The sequence below is a fragment of the Plodia interpunctella genome, chromosome Z, assembly GCF_027563975.2.
Source record: "Plodia interpunctella isolate USDA-ARS_2022_Savannah chromosome Z, ilPloInte3.2, whole genome shotgun sequence".
Classification (NCBI taxonomy): Eukaryota; Metazoa; Arthropoda; class Insecta; order Lepidoptera; family Pyralidae; genus Plodia; species Plodia interpunctella.
In genome coordinates, this window is record NC_071324.2 from 12,272,306 (window position 1) to 12,288,019 (window position 15,714).

Sequence of the window (15,714 nt, forward strand, 5' to 3'; positions counted from 1 at the left end):
CAAACTGCTTCATTTTTTAATCATATTTTTTCAGATTTATGTCCGCACTGGTTATAGCTGTCAAAAGTTAACTATGAGATCTTATGATGATCCACGCAGGCAGTGCACTTAATCAATACTAATAATATATGCGAATGTTTGTCTGTCTTCTGTTCTTTCACAGATTTACCGCTGGACTGATTTTAATGAAAAAAATAATCAATAAGGCTTTTTTTTCCAAAATTCAACCCCCAAATTTCTCCAAAACAGTAATGGTAGATGAAAGTTTGTGTGAAAATCATGTGGAAAAGACGATATAATAGGCTATCACACAAAACTATTAGAAGGTAATCTGGCATGTATAATTAATTATGCTATCAGTTGTAACTTTTGTACTCTCACGAAAACATCTAGTTTATTATAAAATTAGTAGGATTCCCGCCAAAAGAATAAGTTTTTTTAACCTACGTACGTATTTATTTCCTTGTAAAAAAGTATGAGATTAAGATTGAAAGGCGACACGCCTGGCACTGCCAGGTGCAAGATTTGTCTCGTGCCATTGCAATGTTGTTCGTTTTTTTTTTGTTCGTAATGCATAAAAATAAATATGTTTGAATTGTTTTTTTTTTTATGTGCAATTCTCAATTCAATTTACTTTATATCTTTTACTATATCATAATTTCTGAAGGTTAGCGGACCCTGGGTTCCGATGAACCAGAAAAACTCATGAGAGGAAATCTCTAAAGATAGGTAGTAGGTAACTAATAAACACAATTTAGGCGCCAAAATAATATACATTATCTGTACCACTTCGAATGCATATGTAGGTCTCCCTACTAAATAGGTACTTTAGTGTGTTGTAAAACTAGGTCTCCCTACTAAGTAGGTACTTTAGTTTATTGTAATACTCTGTACGTGTGTTTTTTTTATTTTCCTTTATCTGTAGGTATTTTTCTATTGTTTTTCTGGGATAATAGTATAATCACTACATAATATAAAACCAAATCGCTTCCCGCGCTTCCCGCCCCGTATGTCTGTTTCTATGTACGCTTAGATCTTTAAAAGTACGCAACGGATTCTAAAGCGGATTTTTTAAATATAAGTGGATTTACCTGAGTGAAGACGGGACGGGCAGCTAGTACTATAATTTGTTATAGTAACACCACAATAACTCCCGTGTATAATTTCATAATTTAGTTATTATACATAATTTCAACGACACGATATCGAGACGAGTTAGAGTAGGTAGGTACCTACTCTAACTCGTCTCGATATTTTTGAAATTTTCACGAAACAAAACACACAAACCCTTTCATGGGTTCAAGGGTTTGTCGAGGTACCTACCTAATAAACACAAACTTATTTTCGGATTTGTAATAGCTAAGTATTTACGTGTAAGCTATTAGTTAGGTTAGGATACGCATTCGTGGCTGTGTTCGTGATATAGCAGTAGACTCTTTGATGTCGTCTAAGATGTTATGCTTGCTTACGTATGGTCTGATAACTAGGAATACCGACGAAAAGTAGGAAAGCGGTCCCTGGGCTCCGTCGCTAACGGCTGGGTAAACAACCGGGAAACCGATTGAATAGGAGAAAATATCAGAATTTATTATAAATGGTTGGCATTATAATAATTGCAATGTAGGTAGGTAATATGTATTATTGTAACTACAACTACGCACGACTGTGTCAGCAGATTTTTTTTGTTGCGCAGATTTTTTAAAAGTCGTTGCCCATGCGCATTGCAGATTCGTAAGGTGACCTTCCGAGCTGAAAGCAAGACGCGACTCATTATGCACTCCCACCGGCAGCTGAGGGGTCGAAAACACCCCCGTTCCCACGCCGTGCCGTAACCCCTACATCTGCTTCGCCGGCCCCTCCTTGGGAGAATTTACAATAAACTTATTATTTTTCGTCTAGAGCACAGATTGCGCACTAGTCATTCACGCACAGTGTTCATTTCGGAACGGTCACAGCTCCCGAATTTGCTTTTTTTTTTTTTAAATTTTTTTTTTTGTTTGTTCTATATTGATATAGTGTTGTGCCTTAGGTTTACAAGTTTTCTTTTTTTAAAATGAATGCGATGATAGATTCCAAAGCCGGCCTTGCGCTGAGTTTGTCAAGTAAGTTAAAAAATTTCCCGCCGCATTTCTAATTTTTATGTTTAAATATTGAGATGAAAATCTTGAGCAGAAATCGAATTCACGCCCACGCCCATGTCTTGGAGCAGTGCTTTAAGCTATTATCACTGAGTTTTCATCTCATTATTTAAAAGTTGATGTATGAATTTACCAATGTAAAATGTTTGCTTCGCAAAAAACTAGTCTATCTCACTAGTTTCTTGCTTAACCTATTTATTTATTTTATAATTTGATAAAAGTATGTGCCTAGTTAATATCTCTTGCACTGCGATTTTAATGCTGATGAATTTTATATAAGTTTTCGTGTTCATAATGTTACGTTACGGCTAAACCCTAAAGTGCGGTTAGGATCTAAGTTATTATAGTTGGCTGGACCTAGGCAGCAGGCCTGAGCTGGTCGCGTTCACCTAGGTGTAGCCCGGGCGTTTATTTTCGGCCAGACATAGGTTTATTATTATATAGGTTTTTCTAGGATCTTGGAAAGACTTATGGCATAGGTTATTATAAGACTGGTATCTTTTTTAGATAAGCTTGCTTGAATGTAAAAATTAATGAAGATTATATTGTTGATTTGACTGCACGGTAGATAGGTAGGTTTTTCTAAGTGGAAATCGAAATAAAAATTGTAGTAGAAACTACTAACTATATCAACTTGTAATCTTTGTCCTTATGTCATTCCCGGTGGAATCTTGTAACTCAATTTTGAAGCAGATATCTTCAACCGATATAGAGCTGAAATTTTGTAACAAAGTTTAGTGTGTATATAACAATGCATTATAGCAAGTAGGTAAAATTTATAATTTTTCATTAGGAGTACCTAAATAACGGGGGGGTAATCGATAATAACCCTGTTTTGTCGGGATCCGGCTCGGATCCGGTGACTCGCTGTACCTAATTTGTCCCATAAAAAAGGGGCACGCGCGCCCCGCTGTCGACTTCGGCGCAAGCGCCTATTCATTGCGTGCACAAGATACCTACCGCATGCTCCGGAGTGCATGTTGCGAGTGGGTGGAAGCTACAGGTGCGCGGGGGTGACTGTCAGTTCAGTCGAGCGCGGGCGGCGAAACGGGGAGGGCGTGTGTTTTGTAAAATTCGTTAGTAGTGTGCGGGGGCGCTGAGACCGGTCTGCGGTCGCACGCCCGACCCGGCGACCTTACGTACCGTTCACCATACGCATCAACTCTCGTGCCGAACCGAAGTGCAGCTAAAAACCCACATTGCAAATTGTGACGGTGATTTTGGTTAGATGCATCGGATTCCTGCCTCTGGAAAGTGCAATTTGAACGTTTTGCATCATGTACGTAACATTACCTATTTATTGGAATTCGATTAACTTAATTAAGTACCTCTAACTTCACAATCCTAATTAGTGCTATAAAAACGAAATTATATTTATTTATAATTTGTTTGTTTCTTTACACTTTATTTACACATCCAATCATTTTGAATTATCGCATGCATAGGTAATAAATATTTAACATATATATATAGTTAAGTGTACGGAGAAGAATATTAGCGTAGTTGGATAATTCACGCAGGGGAATCCGCGGTCAAACTATCTCTCTTTTGCTTGACTACTTTATTGGTGTTGGATAATTGGATGCAGCGTAGGATAGTTTTGGATAGGATTGCATTTTGGATGGAGCTTGGACTGCATCTGATTGAGTTTCCACACAAACCATTTAGGCGGCCACAAATGGTATGTGAGTTTCCTCTACGCTAGGTACCTACACATATTATTGCGGCTCCACGCTGTCGTCGCCAAGCATTGGCGGATTGAAGACATCGCTGGTTTTTCATTGCGGTAAATAAAAGCTCACATACAAACGCATACGAGACGTTCACGCATTCGTGCAGTGACGCTGATGAAAAGTACCTAGGCATATCCACGGATACTATCGATTGTGGAAATAGTGGCGTGTGGCCCCGCCCTAGAATAGGACCATTCCAAATCCTGTGGATACGAGGCGACTAATCGTGCCTTAACAGCTGATAAGCATTGTAGACGTAGCCGGTTGTAAAAGCGTAGTCTAATCTTCAAAATTCAGTGTTTTTGAGTTTTTTTACGCGAATCCATATGGCTTCGGGGCGTTGCAGCTTCGAATGTAACCAGGAACACGATGACTGCGTCGATGGTTTAACTCGAAATTCATTATGGACGCTTATCTTTTTACTATAATTTATTGTTATCAATATCAATAAGTTACAGGTGACCAAAAGGCTGGCATATATCTCGGCCAGAGATTAAGCATTGCCATTCAACGTGGCAATGCTGTCAGCCTTTGGGCACGTTACGTTACGAATTGCAGGGACTGGCATTTTTGTAAATATATAATATAAATAATTCCTTTTTTCTTTTAATATGTTTTTTTATTAGTTTTAATTTATTTTAGCTCTATTTACTAAATATAGTAGCTTAGGTTAAAATAAATAAGTGAATTTTTAATAGGTACACTGCAATATTATCCATTCGATCGATATAACTATTATTGTTGTCTCGATGTTAACTATTGGTAGAAATCGATTGTGATCTTACTAATATAACACAATTTGTGCTTCTCAGTCGGGCATGTGCTACCCTGTGGCTATTCCAATATATGTTGCTGTGTACAACATTTTATCGAAATTTATCCAGTAGAATTTGCCAGGTTTGTTAGTAATAAATGTCTGTTCTTACCTCTCATACAAACATTCTATATAATAATGACATATAGGATGTTTTCTAATGTGAATACATATATATATATATTAAATATTTAATAGGTAGATTTTAGTGTGAATATTAACGTTTGTTAATCCAATAAATCAGAAGGTATATCATAGTTTAAACTAATATAATGTTGTGTGTATATTTAATAAATTGTATGAAACAACAAAAGTAGGTTCCTTACATTCAATGATATTCAATAATAATGTTGCATTTTGATGAAAATCGTAAATATGTACATTGAAATCGTATTTTACGGTGCCCTCAGTCGAAAGTACTATTTAGGTACACTAGACAGTTTTTTTTAATATTTTCTATACTTTATTTCATTAGACGACCGTTTTAATGCAGCAACTTACAATCCTAACCATATTATAAATGCGAAAGTTTATTTGTTACTTCTTCACTTTATTTTACTTTTACGTATTTTACTTTTTCATTACGGAAAAATGTGTTCTGTTCCCGTGGGAAATTCACGCGGGCGAAGCCACGCGGCTTCGAAAACCATAAAAAAATGCAAATGCCATGCAAAAGCAAAAACCATACCGTTAAATGGGGCTATTTGGTACAAGATTTGGTAAAAAACAATTTTTTTAACGACTTTATGTTTAAATAATCCTGTTTTGATGATTAATTTGGACAGATTTTGAAGTGGCGTTTCCGGAACTATTATTTTCAAACGTATATTGATTAAAATTCCGAAGATAGCCTGTTTTATAAGCGCTGTTCCAATTTTCGCAATTTTGGGGCTATCTGGAAATCGACACAAAATGTTTAATATTTCAGTAAAATGTAGGCCAGTTTTAATTTGAATCAGTTTGGCGATAATCAGAACATTGATAGTGTGTACCTGGCTATATGTCTATAGTGCTCTTGTTCAATTTTGTTGTAAAATCTTGCACTATAAAACTATAGTGCCACTATATTGGGGTTATTTGGAAGTACGATGATTAATCAGTTGGACTAAAGGAGAGAATGTAGGATATATTTGGAACAATTTAAGGGGAAGTCATTATTTAAATGAAATTGTTGAATGTACTTTAAGTATGTTTATTTATTATTATTATTAACATAATTCTCAAAAAAGGCATCAATATCATCTGACCTAAATCTGGCTCGGTCACTGGAAATATGTGCAGATTTACGGTTTGAAATTTGTAATCTATGTCTTTGAAGAAAGTTTCTGGCCCAATCATAACCTGGCATATTATCTTTTAGATTATACACATTTTTTCCAAGTCTGTCGAGATATTTCTTGGCAAATACACGAAGATCTGTGGTATCAAACGGAAACCCCCATTCCCCTACTATTAAAACAAATTTAATGAAGACTTTCTCTTCTTCAGGCGTAAATAATGTTGGATGGCCTGCTGTCTCTTGCGTACAGTTAATATTTCTTGTCTTTCTACTTAAGGTACTCTTTGGCACACCAAAAGTGTCTGCGGCATCGGTAAGACTCATTCTTCCTTCTTTTACACTCTCTATTGCTACTTGTAAATTTTCCGCTGAGTAATTTTGGTAAGGTAAAAAAGATTTGCCATTTCTGGAATTTGTATACTTCCTAGTATATGTACGCACCATGATCAATTGCACTGGAACAAAACAGAAGAACTTCGCCTTAATTACTCGAAAGTTACGTTTGGGGCTATTTGGCACATCACCTTAAATCGTATACAAATCTGTCATCGGACATAGAGGGGGCTATTTGGAATTATGTTTTAAATAGCCCCAAAACTGTACCAAAAAGCCCCGTTTGATAAATCAAAACAAATATGGCGAATCAACGTAGTTAGAAAAAGCCTATAGAATCCATTAAAATCACAAGGAAACATAAGATATAATACAAATATCATGTTCAACTTACCTCAAAAAATAACTAGTTACCAAATAAAAGTATGAGAGCCATAAATTAAGCAATATTTTTAATATTTTTTGCAAGCCCCTTTTGCAGCACACACATGTCATTTCTAACCTCAAAATTTCATTGCGTGGTGACAGCTTTAGAGTGAGTGTTGCCAGACGAAAACAAAATATCCAATTAGTAGAAAAATAAAATGTTATGAGGTTCCAAATATTTTATTTTTATAATTTCAATTAGCCCCATGAATTTTAAATAGCCCCGTTTTACGGTAGTAAAATTAATAAAACAATAAAATTTTCACGGCATAGTACCAATTGATCTATGTCTTATCTGTGGGATTGTTATAAATACGACAAGAAAATAGGAATATATTTATTTGTAATGTGTATGTATAGCTAAAATAAATATATTTACGTAACTATGTCACAATATTTGCGCGATGCGTTACGCCGGAACAAAACGATGATTTTCAGAGACTTAACCATATATTACATTAATTTGTACTTATTGTGATAAATTAAACGCGTGAAACATAAAAATACAATTTCTCAAAATAAAAGTCTGGGACGATGTGTATGTATGCTTCATATACAGGTATGTAGGGCATTATAAGTACTTTTCAATAAAATAGGTGCCGAGGACATACACAAAGGCCCCATACAAATGATGGACACAACATAAAGCTCCATTCAACACACACACCAGCCCGTCTGGCCAAGGGGTGGAACGTAATCTTAAAACCAGTCCTACAACCCCGACCACAAAATATATAAAGAACAGAAATTTACCTACCTTAACGTTTAGTTAACGAGTTTACGAGAAGTAGTATGTGATTTCCTGTGGTGATTTCACAATCACGACATTGATGCTCTTCACGGTACTAACTAATTTTGTTGAAAACCAATCAAATATTAGTTCAAATGCAAATTCTAAAGTAAAACATTTAGTAGACTGAAGTATATTTAAAAAAGTCGATATTATTTGGTATTACTATATGTATAAATCATAAAATGACATGATGAGATTGTTTACGTGATAAAATAGATATTATAATATGACTTGTAAGAAAACGTAGGGCAAAGTATATAATATTATAAGTAATAACATTTTAGAAAGGAAGAAAGACGTCGATGGTGCTAGTTGGATTCGCGCACCGAGAGAAAGGCCTAAAATAAATATTTAGCTTATTTTATTATGTACTTACGTGTCGCAATAAATGTGACATAAACGGTAATATTTTGAACACAAAAGTTAGCTTTTTTCACAGTTAAAAGTGATCGTAGAATCTTTGATATAAACAACTTGATACCAGTGCGCGTTCTTGGAAAGTATACTTGATTAGTAAGTGGAATACTAAATATATTTGCTAAGTTTCAGAAAACTTTGCATATTTTATAATTTTATTAAGATTAACATCTTTCTGAACAACAATGAAGTGACTTTATAATACATTTTGCGTCTACTATGTTGCGTCTCATTGCTTGTATGTGATAGTAGATAGATATTTTAATTTAAATAAGCTAAATTTAAATTTAAAAATATAACAAATAGAACCTATTCCTTACTACTTAAGTTAATTATTAAGAACGCATATTTTTAAGTTGAATTGGTAGTAGCTTCAGATGATATATAAGATGGGAATACTTCTGCGCTTGTGTTATTTTTTCTCGGACCAAACCGCCTCTTTACATGCGCAAAAAATGTTCAGTTTCTTTATAGACCAACTTTAAGGGGGGCCTTAAGAATTCGAGGCACCCTATTGGTTCAAAGATGTCGAGGGCTTTGCCAATGGTAGCCCTGGGATAACATTACGGGACAGATGTGAATAAAGGTGCAATATTACTTATCTGTTTACATATTTCTTAATTTCGCTTCCAAGGCAAAAAACCTCACCTGCCAAAGACATGCGCGCGATTGTTCTTTTTTTATTCGCTGTGTTGTATTTCACGCAAAAATAAAATTGGAACTAATTAGAAGTAGGTAATTAATTCAAATCGTGGTGTAGAAGTAGCATAAGTAGATGTAAGGTTATTAAGTTGTAGTAAAGTAACAAAAAAAGAAATTCTACTGTCGCCTAAGCCTACATGGCGACCCTGCAAGTCATGATCATGTTTACACAACTCGTAAAATATAAAACAACACACGTTTACATAATGTCACATCAGTTTATCAATTATTGAAATTCTATTCTATTGAAATTCTCAATAAATTATTAGGAATTATACTTAGTTACCTGAAAACCTGAAAACGTGACGTTTCCAGTATTTCTGTCATACAAGTTCCAAATATAAATTATTGCTTTCGACTTTTTGAAAATTGTGTAATTTTTCGAATCGTGGGAAAAAGGACATTTCATAAAAAAATATTTAGACACAAAAAAAAAATAAAATTAATGTAAACCTTAATTTTAACTTTATTAGTCCTTTTTGAAGTCAGTTAAAAATGAAGATTAAAATTATTTCACTTGTTATACAAATTAATTAAAGTTTAAATTAAAACTACTTACAATAATTAATGAAGAATAAAAATCAGTCCGAAATATAATAGAACACACAACAGTTACATAACAGCGAACTACTTTAGAACTGTCAAAAAGCAAATAGTATTGTAATTTCAAGGATTTAGTAAGTATAAGTACTACGGAGAACCTGCTAATTCCATGTGTAATTTTCATTTTTGACCGTTCTTGTTTTGACAGTTTCAGTGTTTGTGTCCCATCCATATATTTAATAAGTACTTGTTGTACGGAGTACCCACTAATTCCATGGTCCCATCGCATTAGAAGAAGTGTGTTAACTTTCATGAGTGAACTCAATGGTTGGTAAACAACAAACCTGGCTTCTACATTTCATACTGTTCGGTTGAATAATCTAGATGGATCTAAACCGTATGTCACAAGTTAGTCAGCTTAAAAGCTTAGTAGTTTGTATAGGTTTTTAGTTTAACTAATATAGCAAACACTGTATGGAGTATTTTTAGGGGTCTGTAACCGAATGGCAAAACATTGATTACTATATACAAGTTACGACCGTATAAATTTTAGAATTACTCCGTTGAAACTTGCTAGGTCGATGTAACTATTGAATAATTGTGAAAGTTTGAAGTTTGGTAAATGGACATGTTTGAATGGATTAAAATGTATTAGTTATTTTATTGTATTTTATTTTCTTGTTCAAAGAAATTTATTTAAGATTTGAACAAATAAAAACAGAAATGCATCCGCTACAAGCTTCGACAAATAATTTATTAATCTAACAGGCCAACCCGCCTCATACCTGGTTAAGTACTTACATTGATGATTCAAATATGATATTTGTTTTGTTGCAGGCTGGAACGGACCGCTGGCAAGCAACGGGCGGGCGCACGGCCATAGCATGTCCGAGGTGGCGGCGCCCAGCAGCCCCCGGCACCTGCACAAGCGTCGCCGGCTGTCCCGCCTGCTCGACAAGCTCGCCGTCCAAATGAGGAACAATAACCACTACCCGCCCCCGCGCTGGCTCGTCCTCGACCAGGCCAAGCAGCCGGAGGACGCCCCCCTCGACCTTTCTATAAAATCGGACGTGCCCGACAACGCGGCGTTCGCCTGCAACGCATGCGGCCAGTCGTTCGCGGTCCACGACAGGCTCGCGAAGCACGTTGCATCTCGCCATCGCAACAGAACACCCGAAGCGGTGCGCGCGTACGAGTGCGAAATATGCAGTCGCCGGTTCGCCCGGAGCGACATGCTGACGCGCCACGCGAGGCTCCACAGTGGAATCAAACCGTACTCGTGCTCCGCCTGTGGCCAGGTATTCTCTCGATCGGATCACTTGGCCACCCATCAGCGCACACACACTGGGGAGAAGCCCTACCGCTGCCCGTCCTGTCCCTACGCCGCCTGTCGCCGAGACATGATCACGCGGCACATGCGGACACACTCGCGGCGCCCGCAGCCTGCTTGAAGCCACATTCCTTGTGTTGTTCCATTGACTTTCTCAAGACTGATATTCTTTCCAAAGTTCCAGTGTCGGCGACGGACGCCGCCGGCCGCAGACGTATCACCTTGCGACCGCAGCGACTTTTGCCATCGCGTTGCGATTGTTTTTGCTAAGCGAAGTCCCTGCTCAGCGCAAAGCGATATGTTGTTATCTGGTTTTATTTTTGTAACTAGTATTTAATTCAGTATTTATTATTTTATTAATTTTCTAACGGTACACATTCGGGAGTACGCGGCGATGTTGTTAAAATGCGTGCCATAAAATTCTGTGCTCAATTAAAAAGCTGTAGCTTCGTGGGATTCTAGTGTTCTTTAGCGTTATGTGATATAGTACCATTGTACTTAAATCGCGTGTATTGTTGATTTCAATAAGGCAAAATGTACTTAGTACCCTTATAAGTAACTATAAAATTAAGGATTTAAATAAGTACTAGGTACAGTTGTTCTGTAAGAAATTGTTACGTATATTTTTTCCATGCTGTTAATAATGCTTTAAGTTGTAGTTAGAATAGGGCATTGTATAATTTTATTTTTATTGACAGTGTTATAGTGTTCTGGTTATAATTTTAACATTAATTATTCTGTGCCAAAAGAAATGTTGTAGTAGTGTAGTGTTGGTAGGCTAAGTGGCATTCCGTGGCCTTCAAAATCGCGACTTAATAGTTTTATATACGAAATGAGGGATCTTCAAAGATATGTACTGGATGAGAACTATTCTAATGAAATATTATATTTCAAAATGGTTGGCGAACATAGAACATAGAACATCCAGGCAACGATATCAGAAATTCATCGACAAATTACTCTTGCGATTGATTTGTTTCAAAATTACGGACGAAACAGAATATTTACAGGTGAAATAATTAATATATAAATAATACTAATAAATAATAGGGTCTAATCTCATCCAATAAACATTTCGTTGTCGAACTGCTCTCTCATGTCTTACTATGAGCACAGACACGATCACCCGCTTCTTAATATAGTCCCAATCGTGTATTATTGAAGTAATAGAATGTAAGTGGTTGTTATTCGTTTGTTTGGAGTTAAAAATAATAAGTACAGTCCGGGACAGAAATACCCGACCTGTGGTAGTAACTTAGCTAGGTGGTGGGGGTTGGTTAGGTTTGTCTGAAAATGATTGTACTTATTCACATAAAGGGCTTGTTAAACACCAATCAAGTCACAGGACTATATTTTGTATTTTCTCTGGCAACTTTTTAACAAAAGTCTAAAAAAATGTATAGGAACAAAGAAATAAAAAAAAATGCAGTTCGGTAATAATATAATATACTTTGAATTTAACTGATACTATTTTTTTTTCGTAATGTCTAAATTCGTAGAACAAATTATGAAACGTTAAATTTCCGTCAATTTCGATTTCCGATTTACAATTTTGATGAAACAAATGTTGTTTATGATGCCAGCTTGCCGATTGTTCAGTCACCCCTTGATTGGTAACACAAATATTCTCGTTAACTTATTGCAAATTGCATTAAATAACAAATATTTTATTTTAACTATAAAGATCGACATAAGAACGAAATATAATAATTTTTCATTTATTATAAAATTATATTAATTTAAACTAAAAAACTATATTAAAAATAACTTATAAATTAAAAATATCTAAAGACCTAATGGCAAGGTGCCCATCACACAAACAGCATTCCCGCGCTGAATTACAATGGAAATTCGCTTTGCGAGAAAGATTTCAGAGCGCGACTTAGCGTTTTTCCCAATAACCAACACTGTATAAATTTAAGTATATAATATATACGGAGTATTAAGAACACTTAGTGCTGAAGTAACAGTGTTACTTAATTGGGAAAAATGCTAGTTGCAATGAGTAACACTGGGAGAATTTTCTCGTTTTGTAGCAGAATTACATGTCGAGGTACTCAGACTTCTAGTCCTGCGAAATTTCTGATGTATAATTAACCTTATAATTAAACATATCTGTAGGTAAGTATAGATAAATAAGATTCTTTTTCTTTTTTTGTTTCTATATAAAGGTTATAATAATGTAAACTGTGTGCAAAGGGGAAGTTACTCTTAACATTATTTAACTAATTAATTAAAATAAGTTTTATTTGTGTGTGAAGACTTGTTTTGTTTAGATATTACATGTTCAAATATAATAATTTGCATTTGTTCACAATCATATTATCATGATTTTTTTTTTATTATTTGTTGTTATTTGATAAGTATAACTTTTAACTGCGATCTTTTATATTGCCTTTTTATACGACGTTTCAACAGATGCCAATGTTGCCATGTGCGAAACGGATCCTATTAGTGGTTCCGTATACTTTGAGAGCAAACGCTTAGAGGGATATACTTTTTCAACTTTGGACCAATCCATTGACTTAAAAAATGTACGTTTTAGTACTGACATGATTACGGCTTTTCGACACTATTACTGTTATATGTGTAATTAGTTATTTTGCTATTGGTTTATATAGGTAAGTTATGTATGAGTGATACGTAATATAATGCTTGCAGTGTTCAGATATATCATTAAGTTGTTATGTTATTGAAATTTCAGCAAAGCTTTTAAAGCTTATAGTAACAGTTTCTTGCTGAAAATGTCGTAATATAAGTTTGCACTATCCGTACACCCATGTTGGGATACAACAGGCCAAGGAAACAAATGTGTTTTTCATGTGAAACTGTGGCATAGATTTATAAGTTATAATAATACGATTTCATAGGGGGCTTTATTATATTATATTATATTTATTTTACTTCAATTTTATAAAAATATCGACACATTCGATTGATCGAAACGATCGATGGAATAAAGTAAGATAAATAATGTTGAATTGAATTACCCATTAACCCATTAATTCAATTTAGAGGGATGGTATTTCAGTAAGTTCCCGGAAATTTTAAATTTTAAATTGGCATTATGCTCTGAATATTCTCTCTCTCGTCTGAACGCATCCCCGGTTATTTACTCGGTTCTACAGTCTATGGTCCCCTTTCTATCAGCATAGAGTTATGCTATGACCTGTTAAAATGTTTGAATCTAATTCAAATTCGTTTCTTTTTTTAAATTGTTTTAAGGATAATTTATTACTATTTTTTTAATCTGGTTTATTACTTAGTACTGTGATAAAGTGTTTGCTGTGTTTGGACAATTATTGTATTGTCATTCTTCATTAATTACATGTGTATGAAAAAATTATACGGTTGTTTTATTTAAATACCTATATAAGTAGGATCATGCATTAGGCATTTGAAAGTCACTCGTATGCATTTTTCTTTCTCTTTAACTCCCTCAACCAAATCTATGTGCGTAGTGAGACTTTGCTATTCACATCTCACTGTCGAGTCGATTCGCAGACACAACTAACCAATCACAGTGCGCCATTGTGACGTAACGCCAACCACACCGCAATGAGATTGGTTCGCTGCGTTTCACTTCGAGACGATACGAACCAAACCGACAGACTATCCTCATCATCCTATTAGTCGATAGTGTCGGTAACAAGCTGTACAACAACTTATTAGTACTTTTACAAGTTTTTAATGAACTTGCAATGTAGGTACGTCGCTTTGTCCCTATGTCGCAACTCAAGTGTCAAGTGAAGCAGATGTCTCTAACCGATTGAGCTGACACACGTTTATCTTGGATGACAATGCAGTATTATGACAAGCATTACTTAATAGTGCACCCAGGAACGGCTCCAGACGTGGGATCACCTCAACGGTTAAGTGCTCGGACCTTTTGGCACACATTGAATGCAATAAGAACTGAATAAAATGTTTTGTCAAAAATAATTTACTACATATCAACTCGGGGCAAAAATACATTTTGTATGTTTGTTTGTAATTTTGGAGTTGAGGTCGTTCCATAAGGGGTGATAAGAAAAGACATTTTAATTTAATATTTTATTTTCGTAAATATATTATTTTTTGCTGGTGATATTTTTCGGAAAATTATAAAAACAATATTTTGATTACGTTATTTTAATTGTTGTAATAGGTACCGAAATTACTTACTTCTGATGTGTTGTGTAACGCTTTAATTACTTTAGTGACATTACATGCCTATGTCTAACTCCACAATAACTACAAAAATCTATTGAAAAAAAGAAAGCTTTTACCACATACCATATTATAAGTGCCTTATTTCTAGACTTTTCTATGCTACAGAAATTTTAAAAAGTAAAAGTCAGATGGATGACTACGACAAACTGTCACTGTCATGCGTGTGCACCATGGAATTAGTAGGTACTCCGTACGAAGTACTTACTAATTCCATGGTGTGCACATGGAACATTGATATAGATAGAATGACAGACGCACATGCCAATATTGCCATCTTAGCTTTTGGTACTTACAGGTCTATAGCTTTTTTACTACAAACTGTCAGCATCCTCTTCTTTTTCATAGCAAGCGAAAGAGATAGCTCATTATTACATGTACCTCAGAACAATAACCAACAAGACCATGGATAATTAATAAGTAGGTACTGACAGGGTACCTACTAATTAATTAATTAAGTAAAGACATGTACAATGGGAGTTCTGTCAAACATAATGTCAAATTGAAACACTTCACAGAGTCAAGAATAGGATAGTTGCATGGAATTAGTACCTACCTTACTAAATCCATGAGTAGGACAAGGTCAGATAATTTAGAAAAATATGTGTAGGTAATCAAAATAACGTATAAATATATTTAAGATCATTGCGATAATTTGTAGTCAGTAACAGTGCTGGTTTTAAAGATGGTTGGAAAGTCAATTTTCAAAAAGTATGAAATATTGAAATTATAAAAACACGCATAAAAAACTAAAATTATGTAACAAATTTCATAATATACCATAAATGTAATTTTTAGTGTAGCTGACAACCAAACAGCTTTTTTTGCCATCATATTATCAGGACCCGCGCGGTCGCTAAAATTGTAGATTGAGAAGGGGCCCTTTTAAATCTATGATTTTAGCACGCTATTACGTCATTTCTACGTGTTATTTATATACTAAAAATATAGTATGATTTAATTTTTTCTCTGGTGTTTCTATTATTATAAGGGCCCT

At 34.9% G+C, this 15,714-nt stretch overlaps 1 protein-coding gene across 1 annotated transcript; it reads left to right on the forward strand.

Annotated features, from left to right (window-relative positions):
• The first annotated feature begins 3,171 nt into the window (after positions 1-3,171).
• klu (klumpfuss) lies at positions 3,172-13,846 on the forward strand. The gene is made up of 2 exons (XM_053767775.2): positions 3,172-3,417; positions 10,016-13,846. The coding sequence occupies exon 2, from the start codon at positions 10,063-10,065 to the stop codon at positions 10,627-10,629; it is 567 nt and encodes a 188-aa protein (XP_053623750.1). The 5' UTR covers positions 3,172-3,417; positions 10,016-10,062; the 3' UTR covers positions 10,630-13,846.
• The last annotated feature ends 1,868 nt before the right edge of the window (positions 13,847-15,714 follow it).